Below are 25,823 nucleotides of genomic sequence, written 5' to 3' on the forward strand. Positions count from 1 at the left end.
AGCACAGGAGGGGGTGTAGATGGAATAGACTTCCTGGTGCATTGAGGGGGGTGAAAACACCCCACCAGAGTGTGATAATTCCACATTTGAAGGCACAAAATCGGCCAAAAAACATTCGCTTTTTTGCGCGAAGCCTTCAGAATGCAGAAATATCACATAGAACGCAGGAATCAGCAACACTTTGCCCTCCAGATGTTTTTGACTCCAGCTCCAATCAGCCGCTACCAGCATAGTTAATGGTCAAGTATTGTGATGTTTGTAGCCCAAAACAGCTGTAGAGCTCCAGGTGGCAGACCCATGCGTTTGGCTGTCCAGATTAGTGGTCACAAACCTTTTAATGATAAGGTGACTGTTGCAAAGAATTAAACGAGCCCCAACCCCAGTATATTTTATTTACTTAGTAATTTAAGAATGCAACCCTTATAGCACAGGCATATATGTCATATATAAGGTTCCGTGGTCATTCTTACGATCCCAAGATGCTCTTTGATTTTATGCAAAGTAGTAAGGAACCCTAATGGGTTCTATATGTCAATAACCTATTTCTCATATGGACAATTCAAAAGAGTACAATAGACGTGCACCAGACTGTCCGTCTTGGAACGAGAACAGACTGTCAGGACATAATGTATATGACTAGTCTATGTTGATAATGCAATTTGCGCGGTAAGACAAGCGTAACGTTCTTATTATGGCTACAGAACATACTGAAATTGATCATTGAAATGAAAATGTAAATATTTAGAGCCACTTCACAATGTTAGCCAAATTAAATACACAACACCCTCCCTGTCAAGATATCAGCTTGGGTGACTCTCCAGTGCACCTGACAGATCGAGCCATTTCCCCCTGTCACTTTGGGGGTTTAGGGGACAGAGAGAGCGAGAAGAACGCACGTCTCATACGCCAGTATATATTCGATACATTTTGACTTTTTGTTGGGAAACAGAAATCACGTGCACTCTGAAAAGGTTTCAGTGGTTTGAGCCGTCTGTACCTGTGTGCAGAGAGAGATGTCGCGAGAGTGTCTGCTGCCGGCCAAACACCTTGCCACACACGTCACAGGGAAAGAGCTGTTCATTGTACTTCCACGAGGCAGGCAATTCATTTCGGCCGTCCAGCCCTATAGATTCTGCATCTGTGCCAAACAAACAAACAAACAAACAGACCACTTAAGAATATTCTCAGAGATAGGTAGTTGCATCTTTGTTAGTGCCGCTCTGCGCCAAGTGTGCATCGCTGCCTACACAAAGGACGCCACACGTGCGTCCATTAGGCCTCATCTACCTCTTTGTGCGCAGGTGATGAAGAGGCGGCTTTGAAGCAGAGGTGAATGTATTCTCGGCCTCAGCTGAACGTGTTTCCACGGGCTTATTTGAATTCCTGACACAAAGCACAGAAGAGCCTGCTTCTACGCTAGAATGTCACGGGGGAAAAACGTCGTAGTGCGCAAACAGCACAAAGAAATGTTTCTTTGAGGTAACGCGGCAGCATAGGGTGCCTTGGGAGCGCATAGCGTCTAGCCTTCTGTCCGCGGTACAGATGATTTGTAAACAAGCAGGGGGCCATTTTGCCGCCGCAGCCTTCAGTGCTACCATGATCTCAACATACGGGGATGTTTGGCTGCAATTGGTACATTCACTTTGACTTGGCATTATGGAATCTTCCTTTCAACTGTCAGTTTATTTAATTGTTTATGTTTTGTTTATTTGTAGCACTCTTCTATCCGATATCCCAATGTCGTCCACCCGGCAAACGCTACCCAGCATCTAATCCTAGGAACAGATGAATATTCCACACTAGTACCCGGCGAGGGGTGTGTGGCAGCTTCCCGGCCAATGCGTAGACTCAGAACCTCCTCAAAGCGGGAGGCTGCCATCTTCCCTCTGCAGAAACCAGGTAAGTGGGCTCCCCACCTGCTTCCCCTGCCCCTTCCCCCAATGCCCGTTTCCACATCTCCAACCCCCCCACGCCTGCCCCACTTACCTTTCGCTGGATCCTCCCTCGAAGGCGCCGGGAACACTAATATTCCCTGCGCAATCCCGATCCCGCAATGGCCACCATGGAAAGGGAAAGAGACTACATGTAGTTCCCTTCCTGCCAATTCATGGTGGCCATCTTGATCTGTAGTTTTTATCTCAAGCAGAGAAACGGAAAACATGTTGTTTCTCAACTTGAGCTAAGAACACTATTAGTACCCTGGTACAACGTGCCAGAGTACTAATAGCAATATAACCCTCAGAGGGAGGGAATTACAGGGCTTACGGTAAAGCCTTTGCTTTACCTCACTGGTAATGCTCCCACCCCAGGGTTATATTGCTTAATTGCTGATGTCAGGGGTGAACTTGTTGAAATTCTACTCATAAATGTCTATATAGCTATTTACATTGTATGAGCATAACAAAAAATAGCCAAAGCCTCCTATTGCACTGCGACAAGAGCTGAGGCTTTAAAGAAAAGCAGAGCCCTCATGCAGACTGTTAAGCATTGTTGCAGCCTTCCCTCAAACCCCTAATTCTACAATCAGATGGAAAACTGCAACGCCATCTGGACCTTTTTCACCAAGAACATCTCGAATATCATAAAGCACATTGAATACACTGACTCCAGTAACCTGCCCCCCTACTTGATTTGCCTATCTAGGAACGAACCTGAATGGTCAAGTTGCGGCCCAGTTCTATAAATGAACTGACCAACATCCTTGCATCCCTCTAACCCATCACATACACAGGAGGATGCCATCGTTCCTGCTATTGGTGATGGTGAGTCAGGCACTCCTTGAATTTCCAAATCAATTATAATTAATTATATCGATATAATATTACAAGTTTGGGGTGCAAACCCACTGAAAAAGGTGCCTCCGTGATGTGGCACCTGAAAGAACCATAGATAAAGAAAATACCTTGGCCGTGTGGCCAGCGGTGCGGGCTGCACACCCTTATTCCACTGCACAGTGGTGTAGTTCAAAGATAATGGTAAAAAATATATACTTGAATTAATTCCTTCTTTCGAGAAAGTTTTAATTAATCAGGCTTCATTAGCTTTCTTTAAATCAAATCAAATTGTCGTGGCAGAATTCATCACATATGCGGCCTATGCATTTCGGGTCGAAACCCTTCCTCAGGGCCTGTGATTACACCTTCTCTTAAAGTATTCGGTCTTAGTATTCGATTGGATTGCAGGGGCGCGTTGATGCCAGTTACTTCACTGGTTTGAAGGCGTGGGAGAGTTCCGGAGAGTATTGACTCTGAGGTTCTTGGCAAGGTCCAGTAAGTATCACGTTCATAGAGTTCAATATGTCCGATGTTTCACTCTTGTCCCCCCTTCCTTCCTTGTCTTGCAGCTGAGATCGTGAAAAGATGCTCTCGTGGCAGCTGGTGGCGCTCAGGTAAGAGTCTGTATTACCCGACACTGTCCGGTAAATGTTGCACGTGTTAAACGTGTTGTTTTCTCTCTCTTTGCAGGTGAGGCACATGAAGATGTGGAGAGTTATAGAATAATGCCTCCGGTGGTAAATCAGGTAAGTCTATGGTGATAAGAGTTATATTTGTTGGTTTTCTCGGCTCACCTTGTTGTTTTCTTTTGTCCCCCAGGTGCCGGAGTTCGGCGAAGAAATGATGGAGGCAGCGCCGAATCGAAGGATGCTGCGAGGACTGGTGAGTATGGCGCAGCGCTGCAGCTGGAGATGCGATGCATACAGAAATGGTGTTCTTTCCAGGTCTGGAGGCGAGATGGATCCGGAATCAGGTGAGGAATTCGAAAATAGTTCGTTTTCTAACCTTGTCCTTTTCTTTCCTCTTTGTTTAGGAGCTTCCAGATTCGAGGTGGGCGTGGCAGAAGACTGGATGCAGACTGCAGGCATGGTGAGCGTTACGCTGCTGGATGCAGAATAACGCGAAGCGTGTGCTGTTGTTCGGGCGTGGTTTAAATAGCCTCCAAAGTAGTTCCAGGTAAGAAGTTCCCTAGAACCACGCCCGAGTAAAAAATAGTCCCTGTAATAAAATTGTCCCATCCAGGCCTCACGTTGGCTTGGACTCACTAGCAGCGTCGTCTGCATCAGGTAAGTAAAGTCTATGAGCCTGGCGCCTATGGCGCCAGGACTGATTTCTATGATGAGCCTGGCGCCTAAGGCGCCAGGACTGAACCCAAACAGCCCCCAGCCGGGACTGTTGGGGTTTTAATAAGTATCTGGATGCCTGCTCTCGGAGCTGATGGGCTTGGTCCTGATGCCCGGGGGTAGGCATCATGACAGCACCCCCCCCAAGGCCCCTCCTAAAGTTGTTCTTCCCCTTGGCCCTGGTTTGTCTGGGAAGTCCCGATGGAATTTCTTCACCAACCGAGGTGCATGAACGTGGTCACTAGTCTCCCATTACCTTTCTTGTGGTCCGCAGCCCTTCCAATCGATTAAATAAAAAAGTTTTTTCAATTTAACCATCTTGGAGTCCAGGATATTTTTAACTCGAATTCAGGTTCTCCATATATCAAGATGAGGTCGGGTGGTTTGGTTAATCTTGTTTCTGGTTGAACTGGTTTTAAAAGTGAAACATGAAAGACAGGATGAATTTGCATATTAGAAGGTAATTCCAATTTGACGGCCACCGGGTTGATAATGGCCTTAATGGTGTAAGGTCCCAAATATCTAGGGTTAAAAGTCCGAGTTCCCTTCAAAGGAATGTGTTTTGTAGCCAGCCAAACTTGATCCCCAATCTGGTATTGGGGAGTTTCACTTCTATGTTGATCAGCATTTTTCTTATATTTCTCTTTTGCTTGTTTCAAATGTTCTGTTGCCTCCTTAAAGGCTTGTGTAATAGTAGAGTGCAAATGACTAACTGCAGGCATTTCTAAGTGCTGAGGCGAATCTAGTTCTGAGGTTCGAGGGTGATGTCCATATATGGTATAAAAGGGGCTTTGTCCGGTTCCTGAATGTACAGAGTTATTCTATGCATACTCGGAAATCCATAAAATATCTTTCCAATTACTTTCGGTCTGGTGTAGCATGCAACGTAGGTACTGTTCAAGGGTCTGGTTGGTCCTCTCCGTCTGACCATCGGTCTGGGGATGGTGACTGGTTGATAACCTCACGTCGATTTGCGCCAATTGACAACATTTCTTCCAAAAATGTGAAATGAATTGACTACCTCGGTCAGAGACCAATACGGAAGGAAATCTGTGTATTAGAACAATGTTTTTGAGTAACTCCTTGGCCAGAATTGAAGCAGAAGGTAATCCCTTTAAAGGAATAAAGTGGGCCATCTTGGAAAAAAGATCCACAATAACTAGAATGGTGTTAAATCCATTACATGGAGGTATATCTGTAATAAAGTCTAAAGATAAGGTGTGCCATGGTGTAGGTGGAATATCCAAAGGTTGTAAAAGGCCAGCTGTTTTTTTCTTCTGACTTTTGTTTTGGGCGCAAATGCCACAAGACATCACAAATGACTTTACGTGTTTTCGCCAGGTGGGCCACCAGAATTGTCTCTTAATTTTAGCTTCAGTTTTTGCGATACCTGGGTGCCCTTCCATCAGGGTGTCATGATAATTGGAGATTACTAGTTCTTGTAGTTCCTTGTGTGGTAGAAATAGTCGCCCTTGATAATAAGGTAGGTCATTGATGACTGAGTAGTCCGGGCCTTTCTTTACCCAGTCCTGCAGGGCTGTTGGATCGAAGAGTTGTTGGATTTTTACATGAATATCCTCTAGTGTCTGTAGAGTAGTTATGCCAAGAATTCTTTGTTCTGTAATTATAGGCACCGGTTCCGGGTTCGCGTATGCTTCTCCCATCCCTATTCGGGATAAGGCATCTGCCTTGTCATTTTTACAGCCTGGTTGATAAGTGATCACGAAATCGAACTCGGAAAAGAACAATGCCCATCGAAGTTGGCGCGACGATTGGGCCTTGGCTGTTTTTAAATACTGCAAGTTCCGGTGATCGGTGATTACAGTAATGGTATGCCTGGCACCGAGAAGATAATGCCGCCAAGCCTTGAAGGCAGATTTGATGGCTAATAGCTCTTTATCGGTAACCGCATAGTTCAACTCGGGTGCCGAGAACTTTCGGGACCAAAATGCTACTGGGTGAAGTTGACCGGTTTCAGGATCCTCTGGGACAGGACAGCTGCCATGGCTAAACTGGATGCATCAGTTTCAACTATGTATGGAAGTTCAGGGCGTGGATGCTTTAAGACAGGTGCAGACGTAAATTTCGCTTTCAGCTCTTGGAAGGCATTTTCAGCCTCTTCGGTCCACAAGAAGCGTTTGTTTTTTCGCAAAAGTGCTGTGATAGGGTGTACAACATGTGAGAAATCCGGAATGAATCTGCGGTAGAAATTAGCAAATCCGAGCATGCTTTGTACCCCTTTAACTGAACTGGGTGATGGCCACTTGAGAATTGCATCCACCTTTCGAGAGTCCATTCGGACTCCTTTTGGAGTCAGGATAAATCCAAGGAATTCAACTTCTGTAGCATGAAAAACGCATTTTTCCAATTTTGCATATAACTTGTGCTGGCGTAGTTTCTCAAGGACTGCACACACGTGCTTAACATGGTCTGATTCTGAGGAGGAGTACACTAGAATATCATCTATGTATACGACAACACAGACGTCAATGAGTTCACGAAGGACATCGTTCATAAAATACTGGAAGGCTGCTGGTGCATTGCACAACCCGAAGGGCATCACCTGATATTTGAATAATCCGTACTTGGCGCGAAAGGCAGTCTTCCATTCGTCGCCTTTCTTTACACGTACCAGATGATATGCCCCTCGGAGATCTAATTTGGTGTAGATGCAAGCATCCTTTACTTGGACTAGTAATTCGGGGATCAGAGGCAATGGGTATCGGTTCTTCACCGTAATCTGAATTAATGCACGGTAGTCTATGCACGTTCTGAGGTCACCTTCCTTTTTAGGCAAGAAGAATAAAGCTGAGGATGCAGGGGACTTGGATGGGCAAATTAAGCCATTTGCAAGGTATTGGTCCAAGTATTGTCGTAGGTGAAGGTTTTCGGGTTCCGTAAGGGCGTAGATCCTACTGCATGGAGGTTGTGCACCGGGTATGAGGTTGATTTGACAATCGTATGATCTGTGAGGTGGTAAGGTGTTTGCCTGTTCTTTTTGAAAAACATCCTGGAATTCTTGATATTCCTGAGGTAACTGCACGACTGGATTAGCGACTGTGGCCAGGCCTTTGTTCAAGGTTTTTTCTAGGTAACAGGTGTGTGCACAATCCGGGAAGGTTATTCTCTTCTCTCGCTAATCAATACTAGGATTATTTGTTTCCAACCAAGGTATCCCCAGTATTATTTGGAACTGCAGGGCTTTGATTAAATCAAACACAATAGTCTCTCGATGTCCATCTTGACCCAACCGTGTCATCTCTGTGGTGGAATGAGTTACAGGCCCAGAGGCAATTTCAGTTCCATCAACTGTGGTGATGACATCTGAAGAGGTTTTTCTGCAGAAAGGTAGAATCATCCTAGAAGCCAATTCGTGGTCCATATAGTTTCCTACGGCCCCGCTATCAATGTATGCCCTTACTACGTGCATACGTGATGGCTGCCTTGGATCAAAAAGGACCATTGGTATGATTAGGTGCGAGGTCTGAGTGTCCTTCTTCAAGCTCGGCAAGCGGACCTCTACGCTTGTCGGGCGTGGTCGTTTCCCGAATCAGGTTCTGTTTGATTTCTATCAGCAACTCCGACTACTTTCTTGGATGGTTTTATAGGGCAATCCCGTAGAAAATGTCCTGAGGCCCCACAGTATAGACACAATTGCATTTGCCGTCTCCTTTCTCTTTCCTTTTGAGTTAAGGGTCCCTTAACCCCCACGATCTGCATAGGTTCTGCTGCATCTGTTCCTTTGGGGGTGACGTTGGGTTTAACCAATACCCGATTCTCGAACTTAGCTCGGTCAGCCTTTCTATTCTGAAGTCGGTGGTCTAACTGGACCACTAAGTCTATATATTCTGCGCAATCCTGGGGTGGGTTCACAACTTGGGCCAAAACATCTTTAAGTTCTCCCCGAAGTCCACGATGAAATAGTGTAATTCGTTTTACCTCTGGCCATTCGGTTTCCACCACCAACCTATTAAAGGTTGCGATATAGGCTAACAGATCCTGGTTACCTTGTCGTAGGGATAAAAGTTCGTTATCCAGGGCCTGTCCCTGGAAATGTCTGGCGAATAGTCTTTCCATGCTCATTTGAAAACCCTGAAAGTCCCGAAGAAGAGGGTCATCCTGATTGACTAGTGGAATCGACCAGCCAGCTGCACTGCCACTCAAATATGATAATACAAAAGCTACTTTGGCTTGGTCATTTGGAAAAGCTCCAGGTCTGCATAAAAAGTGCAAGCAACATTGGTTCATAAACACGGCGAACCTTTTTGGGTCCCCAGCAAAGCGTTCAGGTGGAGCTAAAGGAATAGCCCCTGGTAAAACCACTTGCACCGGATTGCTCGATGAAACAGGAGTTGGATTCCTCCCGAGTCCTGGTAAAGGTGTTTGCCCTGCTTGGTTTTGCAGCAGTTGCCTAGCCAGATCCTCAGTGCGCTCCCTTGAGACAATCAGTTCTCTCCTGAGGGCATTAGTCTCTTGGCGAGCGGAGTGCACTTCCGCCCTAAGTTCCCCCAATAATTGGGCCAGTTGGTCGGTTTCTGAGGTTTCCATAAGGCCCGGGTGGGGATTTATAGAGAGACTTCGCGTTCTGTTACGCTCACCTGGCTCCCACAGGGGCGTCGGTCGGATCCGGACGGCTGCGGTCTCCACCAACGTGATGCGTAGTGCAGAGATGACTGACTGGACTGGCCCTCCTAATCTTGTCTGCTTGACCCGTAGAAGTATTCTCCTGCAAGTGGAGGGATGGATTTAGCCACCCGTGGATTCAAGTGATGGCACCCCCCACAGTCCTCCCAACTAATCACCTCCGAATTGCCCCCTCAGCAATCTCACCTTATATTCTTGAAAGATGAGCTCTCCATCCTGCATGGATTGCAGGGGCGCGTTGATGCCAGTTACTTCACTGGTTTGAAGGCGTGGGAGAGTTCCGGAGAGTATTGACTCTGAGGTTCCTGGCAAGGTCCAGTAAGTATCAAGGTCATAGAGTTCAATATGTCCGATGTTTCACTCTTTTCCCCCCTTCCTTCCTTGTCTTGCAGCTGAGATCGTGAAAAGATGCTCTCGTGGCTGCTGGTGGCGCTCAGGTAAGAGTCTGTATTACCCGACGCTGTCCGGTAAATGTTGCACGGGTTTAACGTGTTGTTTTCTCTCTCTTTGCAGGTGCGGCACATGAAGATGTGGAGAGTTTTAGAATAATGCCTCCGGTGGTAAATCAGGTAAGTCTATGGTGATAAGAGTTATATTTGTTGGTTTTCTCGGCTCACCTTGTTGTTTTCTTTTGTCCCCCAGGTGCCGGAGTTCGGCGAAGAAATGATGGAGGCAGCGCCGAATCGAAGGATGCTGCGAGGACTGGTGAGTATGGCGCGACGCTGCAGCTGGAGATGCGATGCGTACAGAAATGGTGTTCTTTCCAGGTCTGGAGGCGAGATGGATCCGGAATCAGGTGAGGAATTCGAAAATAGTTCGTTTTCTAACCTTGTCCTTTTCTTTCCTCTTTGTTTAGGAGCTTCCAGATTCGAGGCGGTTGTGGCAGAAGACTGGATGCAGACTGCAGGTACGGTGAGCGTTACGCTGCGGGATGCAGAATAACGCAAAGCGTGTGCTGTTGTTCGGTCGTGGTTTAAATAGCCTCCAAAGTAGTTCCAGGTAAGAAGTTCCCTAGAACCACGCCCGAGTAAAAAATAGTCCCTGTAATAAAATAGTCCCATTCAGGCCTCACGTTGGCTTGGACTCACTAGCAGCATGGTCTGCATCAGGTAAGTAAAGTCTATGAGCCTGGCGCCTATGGCGCCAGGACCGATTTCTATGATGAGCCTGGCGCCTATGGCGCCAGGACCGATTTCTATGATGAGCCTGGCGCCTAAGGTGCTAGGACTGAACCCAAACAGCCCCCAGCTGGGGCTGTTGGGGTTTTAATAAGTATTTGGATGCCTGCTCCCGGAGCTGATGGGCTTGGTCCTGATGCCCGGGGGTAGGCATCATGACACATGCGTGGTAGCTGCAGGACTGAGGCGCTCATGGCTGGGAGTGGCTTTGAGGTCAGTGGCACTATCTGTTTGTAGCCATGTTGCTCACTCTATGGTGATAAACTGCAGGCTGCATTAGGTTACCCGCTCCGTGCTTCGGGCAGTGCACCTTTGTTTCAATCAATGCTACCATGGTCTCAGCCATCGTGGGTTGCCATTGTCAGCTGAACAGATCTCTAAGCCAACCTCTTAGCCAGGTGGCAAGTTGCCTGTGACTGGTTAATAAATACCATGGTATAGGAAAGGCCATGGCAGGTTGAGGTTTTCCTTTTGCATCATCCTTTATTAGTGCTTCATCACCATTGACCTGAAAACAAAGGAAGAACTGATCATGAACCCTGGGCAACAGCAAAAGGGAACCCACAAACCTGAATTGTAGGAACTAGACATTTATTCCTCAACTGCAGGGACCAATATGATCAGACTTCAGGAACAAGAGATCTGCAGGTCTTGACTGCTAGGACAAGTGATCCTGAACTGGCTCTCAACTGAAGGCTGAACAAATAAGTGGACCTTAACCTTGGATTTTAGGCATAGGTGGCCCCAGGTCATAACTGTGAGGCCCCTCAAAGCCCATCGTGTTAATGAGGGTCTCTTGCTGCTGGAAGGAGAGGCAGCTCTTTCACATCTACATCATCAGCTGGTTAGTGCCTCAGGCTGGAGTTATTATAACAACATTTAATGACAATATCACCAGAAATCTTTGGGCCGTCTAAGTGAGATACCTATCAGTCCTGGTGATAAGAACAGGTCAGCCAGAGCTGGGTGCTGAATTTGTTCTTTGTGTTTTGACTTGACCCAAAATCACAATTTCTTTACATTATTACACGCGGCCACAGACATTGGACCCCAGGTGAGGACTATTAAAAAGGACATGGACTTTTGGGCATAGCATGGATAGGCAGGATCTGCTGTTGGCTGAGCCACTTCCAATTTTAGCTTTCACTGAAGGATGGATGAAAGACATCCACCACTCTGCTAAATGATGGCGTCCCCTACGCATTCTTATTTTGGCGAAATCACTCTCTTTTGGGCAGGTGGTGAAGTTAGCAGTAATTTATAACAATAACTTTTCTGCACAGAAAGTGCTGATGGATGTTTGCATCTCTTGTGAAGTTTTAGCTTTGTCGATTCAGGGTTCTCCTGAAAATTGTATAGAAATGGTGGCAATATAACATCCCCTTAAATATCAGGCTGAATTTGTTGGGAATTTTCGGAATTTATGGAAGGATCTTTTCAATGTCGCGGACCTATACTCTTGTTCAGGGAAATTTGATCTTCCGATTGGCAATGTTCATAAATCAGCAGGTCAGTCATGTCTACAGCTATCGGATACATTATGTTTTACTCCTCAGCTGGATGGTGGTATGCATGTATTGTGCCACCAACTAGATTTGGTTCTGGGCAGAGATGTTGTCATTCATGATAACACCATTGCTCCAGTGAGCTGGTCGGATCACCCTTTGTTACATTTTAGTCTCCTGGGCTTGATAACTGGCCAGAAGTCCACTCCCTGGGCTGTTGCCGTGGCCAGATGCTATCGATCATCCTTATCGGGCCACTGTCAGGAATGTTTTGCATTATATCCCATCCTTAATGGGAGGGCCATTGAAGTTCATGATCATATTAATCCTTTATTAGAGGCTATCTCACTCACTGTGGGTAAGATTTGTCCTTTCAAAACCATTTGTAAATGACGTACTAATGCCATTGCCAATCAAGAGTTTACAGCACATTTAACAGGTTTAAAAGAACAAGGCCGTTGCCTTGCAGTCAAACGTGTAGACCTTTAGATCCTTCACATAAGGAATCTTGTAGAGCTCATAACAAGATTTATAAAAAAAAGAAATCGGGCATCCAAGGCACGCTTAGGTCACAGATGTGGTCAGCAGAGTTTGATTCTGGTGCTATGTGAATTCCTCTTTAAAACATTAAAGAGATTGAAAGAGGATACCTCTGGAACATAGCTTGCATGTACAGCCCCAAACGTCTTATTCTGGGGTTCAGCTTGTTAGCCTTTTAGGAGTAAACTTTTGCTAGTTGGCATCTCATAATGTTATGTACATCAGGAAAATTGAATTGAGACATTTTGGGTTTTCTTTAACTAGGATATGTACAATGTTTTGTATTTTTATATCTTCAAATGTATTGAATGATTTTTCCTTTTTAGATTGGTATGATATGATATTGTGAATGTTTCTCATTTGTTTTGTATTTTGCATCTTAACTTATGGCAAATAAAACACAATGAAAAAAAAATGTAGTCAGCAATGGCCAGAATCTTCACGCCAACCTTTTGACTTTGTCAAAGCTTTCACATCCTTTCGGACTACACTTTTCTAAACACAGAAATCCAGTAGCGTTACCCAGAGACATTGCAGCTTCTTAAATGGAAGAATCATGGCCATTAGAGTGAACACACAATAGCTCTGCACCAGACAAAGCAGGGACAGAGACCAGCAAATAGTTAATCGCTGCGGGACTGTCTTAATTGTGAGCATCTTAGACTCCTAGACCTGAAAATACTTTGTAGAGTAGTGAGTAATTTGGCCAATTCGTCCTCTCTCCACGATCCATGCTCTACGCACATTTTAAAGAACATCATGCTATACATTCTTGCCAACTTTAAATATATTGAATACATCGTTGGATTAAGGGGTCTAACCTCAGAGCTGTAAAACAGTGATGATGTCACCACTCCAAAATAAAAACATCCGACCCAATTGTGGATGACAAGTACAGGCCCTGTTTCCAGTTTCCATTCGTGGCATAGATTTTGGAGAACATGTCACCACCCAGTGACAGGGACTCTTGGAGAAGCACAACCTGTTGTATGGCATGCAATTTGGTTTTGGGTGTAGGCGAAGGACAAAAGCAGCGATCGTAGACACCAGAGAAGTGTTATTGCAGCAAAGGTTCTTGGGCAATTCCACAACATTGATTTTATTGGACTTTTCTGCTGTATTTGATACCATGGTTTCGTGCTTTTACTGGCAACTTCTTTACTGTTGCGTTTTCACATTTTGTTAATTTCATTATAGTTGCAAAATGTGGGGGTGAGATTCCACATGGCCCGTCGTTAACCCTCAACCCCCACCCATGAAACACAAATTCTCCTTCCCCAAACTTAATGTTTTTCCATCCAGGTGAGTTTCAATGAAATTTATATTTTGCACTGAAAAATATGTGCAGTGAATATTCTGCAATGAAATCACTGGGTACCGATACCATTGTCCATGGGAATCTTCTCGACAGACTCACCACCCTGGCTGGGATCATGGGCCCTGCATTAAGCTGGTTCCGTTCTTTTCTGGCTAGGAGGCTTCCGGCGGGTGAATCTCTGTGGGAGCTGGTACAGTGATATTAAGGCCCTCTGCAGAGTACACGAGGGCTCTTGTCCCTTCTCTTCACTGTCTACTTGAGCACTTGGCATGGCTGATCGAGGGATTTAGCATGGGGTCACCACCCTGGCTGGGATCCTGGGCCCTGCATTAAGCTGGTTCCGTTCTTTTCTGACCAGGAGGCTTCCGGCGGGTGAATTTCTGCGCGAGCTGGTACAGTGATATTAAGGCCCTCTGCAGAATACACGAGGGCTCTTGTCCCTTCTTTTCACTGTCTACTTGAGGCACCTGGCATGGCTGATCGAGGGGTTCACCATGGGGTTTAAATGTATGCATATGACACTAAATTGTTTGTCGATCCTGATTCGAATGTGGGGGCTAAAGCCCTGGCTGGGCACTGCCTGATGCGTAGTCTAGAACGGATGGGAGATAACTGGTTCTGCCATATTGTAAGAAAGGCAGAAGTTCTCTTGTCTGTTGGTACATGGATTGCTTATAGAGATTGTTCCGTATCATGCCTAGAGACTCTTGGGCTGCCTTCTGCGGTACGGGTGGTCCGTGACCTGGTGGTACTTTTTAAGTCTACCAGTCTTTTGCGCAAGAGAGGCCAATTCTATGGTAAAGAGTGCCCATTATCGCCATGGATTAATTGCTCATTTATGTCCCATTCTTAGCAACAATCATTGGGCAACTCTAGTCCAGAATATAGCCCCATTCTGGCTCCATTAAAGTGTTCCTATCTGTCTACCGAAAAACATCCCCATTATCTCCAACAATCCAAAATCGAGCTGTCAGAGGCATTTGGGGCCTGAGAAGGTCGGAGTATATCTATAAAAAGCAGAGGCTGGTTTGCCATAAACTACCAGATTAGACTAGTGGTATCCTTTTTGTGGAAAGCACAGAGGTCTGGCTGTCGCAGTGTCTGTGCAAAGTTTCACTATCTCATTAGCCCGGAAGCATTATCTGCTCATTTGTAGATCACAAGCTGCTTTCCTTAAAGGTATGCACTCCGAGATGACTTGGAAAATGCTTGCAGCTGTGAGTGGGGGGCAAGTTTGAAACCCCTTATCTGCCTTTGTATGACACCAGTTATCATAAAGGAGGTTTTGTTTCCAAGCCAAATGTTTGTTTGAACAGGGCTAAGGTGATGTATTGAGATCACTGACCACTGAATCTCAATGGATTTTGCCCTGCATATGTATCATTTTATTTGGGGACCTTTTCTGAAATTGTTGTTAAGTGATCTGGATGTGTATGCTATGTAGTCCATGGGTCCTGTTTTCGCTGGAATGATTTATCCCGTAGGTGTGGGCGATGGGCGATGATGCTAGCATGTGGCTTTGTACACTAAGTACATAAGTTCATTAATTCATTTCAGGGACAGGTCATCAAGAAAACCATAGCCATACAAATGCACAAAAACATGGCACAACACTGTTTATTACAAATCTATCAAACTGGGGTTAGACCTAGACACACAGCACATAAATAGCAACTATACGGTCTATTGATGACACACTCCATATCCTAGACAAAGGGGAATCATGTCACTTGGTCCAACTCGACATTTCTGCAGATCCTGACACAATCAACCACACTACTAGCCTGGCGGATGGGGTGCACAGGCTGTGTGCTCAACGTGTTTGTCTACTACAGTACCAGTCAGATAGACACCAGATGTCCAGATGGGGATATTCAAACCAATGCACAGCCCAGTCACATGCAGGGTCCCCTAAAGCTTCATCTTGTCACCGGCGATCTTTAATCTATACATAGAGTCTCTAGGATGTCTCCACACTGACCCTGACACCTCAGGCCATTAAAAGACGACACACAATTATAGCTCAGTTGAGCCCCAGAAATCTTACGGCTGAAATTCAGACCTGACCATATCCAATCCTGGATGCTACGGACCCATCTAAAGTGCAACCCCCTCTTATCTGAGGTTACGGTCGTCAGCAACTAAGCCACGCAAACACTCATCCACATCTGGCTATTTGGCATGAAAGTTGGAGCGTACACATCACAATTAGTTCAAAAGCACAAAATCGCTGTGTTTCTTCATTGACAGCAATCAACCTTCATAGCCAAGTAGGGCCAAATGGCCTTAGTTCAGCTAAATGTCCTGCACACAATTAATCCTTTTCTTCCACCCTGTGACATCAGGAGCAACGTTCAAGAATCGGCATTGCCAAACCTGGATGGAGGCAATGCATTCCTCTAAGGAGTCACCACCGGATTCCTTGCCCCACTCAAAACAGGGCAACATGCCGCGGTCAGGTTAACCACCAGCAATGGGATGTTCCAACACATTTCTCCCATTCTCAAGAAGGTGCAGTGGCTGCACATCCCAACTCAATATCTTCAAGGCCATATCAACTCGAGCACCACCTGACGCAGGTGACACACTAGCCGTTCCTGAGGGCCGGAGGAATTCCAGACGCAAAATCCTGTGGCTGGAAAATAGCCAATCCCAAAAGGGAAGTTTAGGAAACCAGCCTGTTATGCCCCAGGGAACAATACCCCCCCCCAGGCATCTACACAATGCCAACACTATTAATGTTCAGGGAAGAAGTGAAGACCCGAGCTGCTATGCAAGGAGTTCCTCTCAGGTTGCCCAAGACCTTAAAAGGCCCAAACCGGTCTATGCCTCTTGGGTATGCTAGGAAACCTCGACAACCTGCCAACCCTAACCTCATATTTACCTGTGTACAGTGCTGTGCTGCTTCATAACTAGGTTTGCATTATACAAATACCATTCAAACACAGATATCATATTTATATCGAAATATACAGATATGTTTATACTCCTTAGAAACATTATGTAGCTTTAGCGATGGAACCACCCAGTATATTAAAGGGGCACTGAAGAGTGGCCTAAATATACCAAGTTAATGATATAAGTGCAGGCAGCATCTGGGTGTAAGTGCTAGTATAGGTGTGTTGACACAGTGGGCCGTAACAGTGTGGTTTTCTGACATTGTGAGGGGTTGAGTTTGTAACAGTTTTGTGCTATAGGTTCTTTCGTTTTTAAGCAGATTAGAAGACTCATTTAAACATAGCTACATGCCCCTTGCTTCACAGTGGTTTCATTAGAATAAAGCAGCCCCACCCCCCCTTGTCCCTTCTAGCAAGCTGGCTCTACACTGTTGTGTGAGTGAAGACCACCTTACTCCCCTCCTTTAACAGAAGATGATAACTGGGGTGGTGAAGGCAACATTTGGTGACAGGAAAGACAAGGGCTCCTGAAGAGGCACAGGAATTGGGAGAGAACACATGTCATGAACAATCAGCTGTATAGCAGCAGAGACCCCCGGGGGGGGGGGCGTATTATCTCCCCGGGCTCTTTGCCACTTGCAGCAGATAAATATGAAGTGAGTGCAGCGAGTGACCCTGAATTTTTTAGGGGGCTTTTCTGGTGGTTGTGCTAACCCTGAGAAGATCGCTGAAATAATCTGTATACTTGTACACGTTACAGTATATATTTCAGAAATAAATGGTGTACAATCCACATAATTTACGATTGGTTCAATATGGCAACACATTTTCATACTGTCTGTGTCCAAAGAAAAAATACAAGGTCTGCCTTATCAACATATCCCAGCATTGCCCTGAGCAATACATCTTCATGCTGTTGTGCCCAACCCTATGTGACAGCATTGCAATATAAAACACACTGTCAATCTACCCGTCCCAGTAATTCACAGTATTGGCACTGAGAGCAAATTTTGATTATGGCTGTACCCAATATATTCCAGTAAAGTGTAGCCATTATAAGACTAAACATTCATCCTTGTTGTGACCAAAATATGCCAGAATGCCACTGTGTGAACATTTTTATTCTGGGTGAGCACAGTGTATGCCAGTTTTGCAACTGTAAAGTATTTTATTCCAGCTGTGGTCAATATATGCCAGTGTGACAATCTACAATTACTTTTGTGCTGGCTGCGACCAATGTATTCCAGTATTGCCACTGTAAGAACATGCTTTACTCTGGACGTGCCTAATATGTCCTAGCATTGCCTGTAAGAACATATTTATGCTGCCTGTGCCCAATTTATGCCAGCATGCCACTGCAAAGCACATTCATTTTGCTAGCATGACTCCAAATCTCCTGGCAATCACAGACACACGCACACCTCAAGCACATACACACACACACACATTCACGCACACAGACATACTCGCACATGGGCATGCACTCCTTCAAAGCATCATGCACACAACACACAGATTGGAGTTACAACACACAGAGAAAGGCTTTTTAAATGTCTGTATTTACTTACCTTTCCACACTGTGATGGTTTCTTGCAGGGGATGGGAGAGGGACTCTGGAAAGGCAAGACAGTGGCTAGCAACTCAATCCATCTGTGGTGCGAATGGCACTTGTGTGCTGCTGCTTCAGTTCAGCACTGATCCTCCAGCTTCAGGCAAGCTCCCTAAAATCTATCTATTTAGACCTGCCCTGGGCCTAATGAACAGGAAGCGGCCGGCACATGGCATACACTTGCATTGTGGTTTGCAAAAATGCATGGCACCTAGACCCTCTTTACTGCGGTTCAAAGAACTTCCCTGCCTTACAAATGAAGAGTTGTTCTTCATAAGCAGGCCATCACATGGATTTGTGTGTGGCAGGGGGTTTACCAGGACACATGGGGACCAGAACGGGCACATTTACCCCGGTAGCTCTGCCATTGTGTGATAAAGGCCGAATTGTGCATATAACACCCAGAAAGCCTCACCTGAAATGGGATATATAGTCACCCCCCACAAAGCTCCCAGCAGGCCTCGAGAACGTCCAAGCTGGCCATGCCAAGGCTTGCTCCCAGTCACAGTTCAAAGTCTGCTCTCATTTAAGAGTGATGTAGATATGTTCTCTTCTTTCTCCTGGTATTGCTAGAGCAGGGTACAGCCATTGTTATCATTGACATCAGGCTCATGGCAATGCATGGTGAGATTAGGAGAAGTTGCAAATTGACTGGTTCTGCTTGTACCAGCAACTGCCCTAATGTAGTTGAGAGCAACATTTGAACGTAACCCTTCTTTATCGCACAATGAAGCCTCGTCTCGGCAAGCATTTCCAGAAGGAACAATCCCTAAGATAAATGGTGGCCGTAATCGAACAAAGAAGTGCAGGTTCATCAACCTGACCTCCACCCAAATGTTGCTTATTGAGCAATCTGAAAAGAAAACTTTGGTTTCCATAATTTCTGAATTGCAATCCTGGCATTGCTGTGTCCAGTTATACAATGCAAGGAAACATTTTTTAAACGAGAACAGAGTGCAGACATATCTTAACTAACATAATATGTACCATACTGCTTTTTAACATCTTGCTTTACATAGTGCAGGTACTTAGAATCAGAGGCTGTTGCTGGGGGCTAGCCAAACAAGGCCAGACTTAACATCATTCACAAGATTTGCAGGCACTTTGAAGTGGCAGCAAGGATACGTGTATCTACTAAACCCCCATAGCAACATGTCAACCCATACTGGCACCCATCAGCTGCAGAACCACCAACAGACCCACATAACCAACCATCAAATGCTGCAAAAATCCAAATCATATACTAACAAGTATTTACCAGCAAAACCACTCAGTACAATTTTAAATTAATTTTATTTTGAGGATTTAAAGAACACAAACCTAGCATTGGGAAGCAAATGATTGCTCAACATTAGTAGAGGTTACACACACTCATTAAATGGTTATGAGAGAACACATACAACCACCCACTATTCACAATACTACAACACATCAACCTACACAGCTTTGCAACCTAACAACAACCCAAATTAACACAGATCACAGGCTGAATGCTCAATCAGCTGTTAAAAATGCACATACAATTTTAATCTTATTTTAGATTATTCTCTTGATAGGATCTGTAACTCTGGTTTAATTAGTCTTCTAATCTGGATGCAACCAAAACAACCTACAGCGCAGAACTGCTAAAAACTCAACCACTTACAATGGCATAAAAACACACTGCTACAGTACACTGCTAATCTGGTGATTACTGACCTGGCCCCATCTCACTAGTGTAACCAGTAATTGCTGCTCCAGATGAGGAGGAGTATCCTTTATTCGCCATCAGGACATCTTCTATCTTTCTCTAAAACTACCTACACTCATAATCATGGAAGCCCTATTGTGTTACATCTAATTGGAACATTCTCCTACTCTTTCAAACTCCAAAACCCTCGACATATTTTCAAGATGAGTTTTGGATCTTCTTGGTCAACATTTGAATAATTAACCCCACCTTCCACGCCTTGACAAGGATATTCCCTACTTTACCTATCCTTATGGATGCGATATCGCTTTGGCGGAAGCACTGTGTGTTTGGGTCTACTCATTGACACTGTGTTACCTGCAAACTTCTCTCTTCCTCATACAGTGTTGAACCCTGCCTGCATGTGTAGACTAGAAGTCTGTCTACACCCTCTATTGCAAAGCGGAAGTGTTTTCCCATGAACACACCTGTCGAGGAAATCAGGGGTCATACGGGAGGTGTCAGGCTAAGATCTAGGATACACAAAGCCTCTGGGATGCAAATGTTGGAGGGTTGTGGAATTATGTGCAATTCTAAATGGTTAACTTATTTCCTTAATGCCTTTTCTTAGAGATCAGCAGAGTTGAGCACTCACAATGGTGGATTGGGCTCGACCCCAGGCCAAGATGGAAGACTCCATCAGCAGTGATCTAATTTAGAATGTTGAGGGCAGAGTGTCTTGGCACACAATTCCAAACTGCCTTTCATCAAATCTCTTAGTGTTTACAGTCATGTTTTGGTTTAGCTCCCTTTAGGCCTCCCCTTTTTGTCATTTGAAAACAGCAGAAGAAGCAAGTTTGAAGAGCCCAGCTGTTGAAAAAAATAACTAGTGGGAGCTCAGCTTTTTGGCGATCTTTTGCAAGATTTATTCAAAAGTAGTAAAGACTTTGAACATTGTGTTTGGTTATGGAAAGCAGAGCATGAAGAAATTGGTAACTGCTTAGTCGCAAGGAGTTTAAGTAATGACTGTGATTCCTGAACTGTTGAGATTGACTCTGTGAGCATTTTGCTCTAACGCGCCCTTTGCACTTTGTTTATTTTTCTGAAATTGACTCCTGTGTCAACACGAGTTACAACATTGCAGCGCTTGATTAAATAAGAATATTTAGATGTAGCTGGCGAACTCGCCGCCTTGATGTTTCAAGAACTGGTTCGTAAACTTTGGAAGACATTCTGTGGAAACACAACCTCTTGCGTATGTGTATTTTTCTGTTGTGAAGCCGCGCATAGATTCTTTCAATGTTGCAGGCAGCAGTGCAGCATTTGATGTTCCCCGAACAGCCTCGTTTCAAAAGAGAAAGGCAATCTGAGTAAATGCGACCTTTTGTGTGTGAAACATTTCACTTTTGGAAAGCCGTGCATGCGTTTAGTTTGAATAAAAGGTTACTGGAGATCTGCTGGACTACGCAACTCCAACCAAGGAGGCATATACAGGCTAAACAATCAAGCAAGCCTTTTTAATCACCTATAGGAATGTAAACTAAAAGAAGGCCAGTACCAGCAAGTGCATCAGAAAGAATTTAATACTGGAAGCCTTGTATTGTAGAAAAGCATTTTGTGACGCTTCACATGCAATCAAAAGGCCGGCGGCCATCTTCTTTGGGAATTCTGGGAAATGTAGTCAGGGATGCGCATCTAAGGAAGTTAGAACCTTTAATGTGAAAATAAACTGTATTTTCCTTTTTTGTTTTGTTTAAAAGTTAAATCCATTCAAGTTGAAAGACAAGCTGAATGAAGCAAGTAGTGAGGCATTAAAAGGTTACTTCACAAGGTACTCATTTTAACCAAAACTCTTTTTGGAGAACAGTGAGATTTTCTTTGTCGTCCTGAAGTATTTTCCATGGGAACTTCGAAGGTAGCCTTTATTTTGTCCTACTTATCTTGGTATGCGGCTGCTTCGTCTGTTTTACTGGTTTGTCAGAGGATTTCCATTTTAGAAAATGTTGAAGAATTTATGAAGGCATTTAGTAAAATATTTGACAAGCGACTAGTGTCTCAAGAGGTGGACGCAGAGTTGTTAGAGTTATGACAAGGAAGTAAGGGTTTAGTTACTCACACTAAGCAGTTTAGGTTGCTTGTGTTGGAGACAAAGTGGCCACAAGAAAAGAGGGCAACTTTATTTTATAGAAGTTTGAGGGAAGAACTCAAGAACGCATTGTCAACCATTGTAGACAGACCCTCATCTTCTGAAGACTTAATTTCACTGGTCATGCAGTTGGATTTCAGGCTTTGTGAACGCAGAGGGGAGCCTGAAGTTAGGCCGCATTTTAGATTAGAAAAACCTAAAGGAGGGGTGGTGAGTAGAGAGTTTAGACCTTCTGCTGGGAGTAAATAGGTTTATTCTAAACCAAAAGGCCCTTTGACTAAGGAGGAGAGAGAAAAGAGAGTCAGGGAAGGCTTGTGTATGTATTGTATTAGGGCAGGTCATTTGCTTAAAGATTGCCCCAGGATATCTCGCAAGATGCCGTTATCGACTTCCAACACTCAACTTGTTGCCAATTCTTTGCAGTCAGCGGCTCCTCATATCACCTTAAATGTATACCTGTTCTTGGCAGGTAAGGTTAAGGGAAGAGGGTCAGCTATGCTAGATTCAGGAGCCACAGACAATTTTATGGACTGGGGTTTGGTTAAGTCCCTGGGTATTCCATTGAGTCTTAAGTCTTGTCCAGAACAGGTTCGAGCAGTCGATGGGACACAGCTCTCTTCAGGACCAATAATGTATGATATCATTCTTTTATGTTTGGAAACAGAAAGTGGGCATGGGGAGGAACTGGCTATTGAGCTAATTGACGCACCTCAATTGCTGTTGAATTTAGGAATGCCTTGGCTCACCATGCATAATCCGTCTGTCGATTGGGAAAAAAGGACTGTCAGTTTAGTTTAAAATTTTTGTTTGTTACATTGTTTTGGTGGAGTGGGCGAACCTAGAAGGGTGTTCGGTGGACATTGGAAGTGTGGAGGGAGCGCCCTACTAATCCATAAAGAACGTTTTGTTTGGGTGAGTAACCTCTCTCCCCTTGGCCCAGCTGAACCCCAATTTGCTTCAATCTGCAATTTGACTCTCAGCACTCCTACGTTCAGTTCTGTTGAAAAACCATGGCGTATTCCTTATGCATAGGAATGCAATGGCAGAGATTGATTCCCCAAGATGCTGATTTATCAGTAAAAATGGGGAAAGCTTTGGCCTACCAAAATAATGAGAAGGAACCAATACATTTGGACAATACTGTGGTGGCAATTAGAATTTGCAGAAATTGTTGCAGGCAAAAATAATGAGGAAGGAATACTTCAGCCCTCCCTCTATCTAAGGAAACAGCCCAATAGCTCACTGATTATGTGTTCTGAGCATTTTGACAATTCTGCTCAAAACCTCTCTGAAGCTTCATGCTCCTTGGATCATTTAGATTTGGAGGACTTTGTAAATTGCCCCCACAAAGACCTTATTGCTAATGTTTCCAGGCTGGGGCCTACTGTTTCCCACAAATTGGCCAAGCTGGTTCGACTCTTTCTGGGTCCAGAGAGGATTGAGTCTCCAGCATGGGATAAGCGAAAAAACATTGCCTTCATAGAACCCCTGTGCTAGCAGGGGAATCATCCCCTAAATTGGGAAATAAGGCTCAATTAGAATCCTCTGGCCCGATCCAGCATGCAATTCACTTTTCTTTTCCACCAGTAACTCAGGAGACACTGTGTGTTCGAGGTACAGAGCAGTGTCATCAAAGTGTACAAGCTGCTTTATCCCCAGTCGTGGAGATAATAGATATTTCTCTTATTCTGTTCTCTCCCGGTTACTGTCCTCAATGGATAGAGGCCACGTATTGGTGCAGCACGAGATTCGAGATGTTAGGCAAACTCGAAAAGAATTGCTAGTAAAAAATGTCTATCTTAGAGGGGTTTATTTTGGCCACTAATAGATCAAGTAAGCCATCTACATGTGTTAACACGACTGAGGATCACTTGGGAGGAGGTCATCCTCACTCTCGAATGGAAGCAGAGCCCACTGACAGGGCCAAACCTCTATGTGGCAGAACTATTTCATTAAAGGGAATCCAATTTGAAGACTTGCCCTTAAAAGCCACAAGTATCACCTCTATGGCCATTTAGGTGCCCGATATGGACTTTTGGACAAAAAAAGAATGGAGATATTACTAATACTTTGGCAGATTTAGAGGATAAACGCCCTTCTGTGGAAAAGGGGGAGGCTGTTGTGCAGCAAGTTAACAAGGTTTTATTAGGTACTAGACCTATTGCTGATAAAGTCATTTTAATGCAGAAAAAAAATAAAAAACAGAAAAACACATCAGAAAGATCCTCTAAGGGCTCTCGTAAAGTTTTGCGTCAACTCAAATGCCACTCCCCTGTACAAACAAGGATTGTAGAGGAGGAGTTGAGTGCTAAAGAAAATAATACTATTACTGCTGACTCCATATATGATGGGATGTATGTGGAGATTTCACCAAATCCATTTCACTGAAAAAGGAAATGAATGTTTTACTTTTTCTATTTTTTTTAATGATGTCGGGGGAGACACCTGCAGCACCCCCCCAAAAACCCTCTCACCACTCCTTATCCTAACGTATACCCTTACCCCTCATCCCGCATATTATGAATTACACATATACCATTTCACCTAACATTTTCAGTGAGATACATTCAGTGAAATCGCATTAGGTAAAATGGTATTCCGTGAAATCTATCGTAACACATATGCTGATAAGGTGGTTAAAGAAGAGGAAATATCAAAATTGAGTAGTAAAACAAGGAAGCCTATGAAAAACGGTATACAGGTCAAAACTAATTGACTGACGGTGGGAAAGGGGCTATTACTAAATTCTTAAAGCCTGTAAGAACTGTGAATGAGTTTTTGGATTAGAGTATTCCCACAATCCATTCTGACTCAGAGGTTGTCTCGTAAAGAACAGCTGGGTCCAGTGAAGCGGCCCTCATGAATGATTTTGATGAGGGATTCTTGAAATATGAAAGTACCCCTAAACCCTTCCGCCCGTGAATTTGTTTCTAAAAATATTTATGAAGGTGGAAATGTTGATAAAAGTCTGGTTCAAGCGGAAGGTACATTTATAGCAAAAGGTCTTTATATGGTTGAGAGAAATGCAGCCTTCTCTAATGATGGGCAGACTCCTAATGATGTGTCTAAGAAAGGGTTGGAGAATGTTTTTACAGTATTTCTAACTAAAACCCTATTTAATCTCCCGAAAAAGTGGAGATACAATTTGCCTCAGATATTGATAACTGTAAGGGCAAAAGTAGTGTGCGACATATAAATCTATATTTACTAGAAGTGGAAAGGAAATTTGATGTTTCAGAATGTCTTCCTCTAAATAGAACATATGTGCTGGCCCTATTTGAAGAAATATCTAAATTGGCCTTAGTAAAATCTGGAGATTTAGCTCAATTGCAATTCACTCACCCTGCGAGAGTTGACATAGTAAGGCTTGGCTTTAAGTCTGAACTTATTAGAAATCTAGTTCTGGCTGAAAAGCAGGCCTTTAAATATATGGGCTATCATCTGAGTATCTCGCAGGAGGGAGTGTCTGCAAGTGAAAGTGGAAATATGGAAGTGGCGCTACGCAACTCACTGGTGATTGAAGTAAACCTTGAATATAAAAATTGTGTAGGATGACAAATCCAGTGGACTCTAAAAGATCTGTTGCGTATGACTGGTCATCTATTTTGAATACTATACATATGCAAAATGTTGGGGTGGACTGGCAATGTGAATGTTTAGATAAGAAAAAGTATCAGGGACAACAGGTAAAGGATCTGGAGGCACGGGAAAGAGGGTATCTATGGAAAGAAGCATGGGGAACTTGGGATCTTATCCTAGTAAATGGTAATGTTAAGGGAGACATTGCCCAGAATCTAACAAGGGTAGCTGATTGTACGGGCTCGATATTAGATTACATCTTTCTGTCTAGGGACCTTTTTAATCGAGCAGAAACCTGAGAGGTTGTTGATTTGGGAGGGAGTGATCCTTGCTGCTTGAATCTCTCCTTACTGGTGTGAAATGAATATGAATCCATACTTCACAACATGTGTGTTGAAATAATTGGAGGGAATAATAGAGTACTCTGGAGGCCGACACTGGCACTTAGACTTAACATCAAAATGACTGAGTGCCTATATCTAGTTAATAGGGAAATGTTAACTTTGATAAGGTTTGTCCCTTTTGTACAAGATACCCTGGTGAGCCTAATGCGATTCTTAGGGATGGTAGAAATAGACTACATAAGCATATCTTCTATGATGATACCCATAAGGAAAAGAA

The 25,823-nt window shown here is 44.2% G+C and overlaps 1 protein-coding gene across 4 annotated transcripts in view; it reads right to left on the reverse strand.

The window, feature by feature from the left end:
- Positions 1 to 25,823, reverse strand: part of ZNF827 (zinc finger protein 827) — an 883,430-nt gene that overhangs the window by 109,971 nt on the left and 747,636 nt on the right. For 3 of the 4 annotated variants that reach the window (XM_069631231.1, XM_069631233.1, XM_069631234.1), the window contains exon 9: positions 998 to 1,138. The exons of the other annotated variant lie outside the window; for it this stretch is intronic. In XM_069631231.1, coding sequence (XP_069487332.1) covers positions 998 to 1,138 — 141 coding nt within the window. The remainder of the gene's footprint in view (positions 1 to 997; positions 1,139 to 25,823) is intronic. 4 annotated transcript variants of the gene reach the window in all.

This window comes from Ambystoma mexicanum, chromosome 6q (assembly GCF_040938575.1).
Source record: "Ambystoma mexicanum isolate Mex_15411 chromosome 6q, UKY_AmexF1_1, whole genome shotgun sequence".
NCBI classification, from domain to species: domain Eukaryota; kingdom Metazoa; phylum Chordata; class Amphibia; order Caudata; family Ambystomatidae; genus Ambystoma; species Ambystoma mexicanum.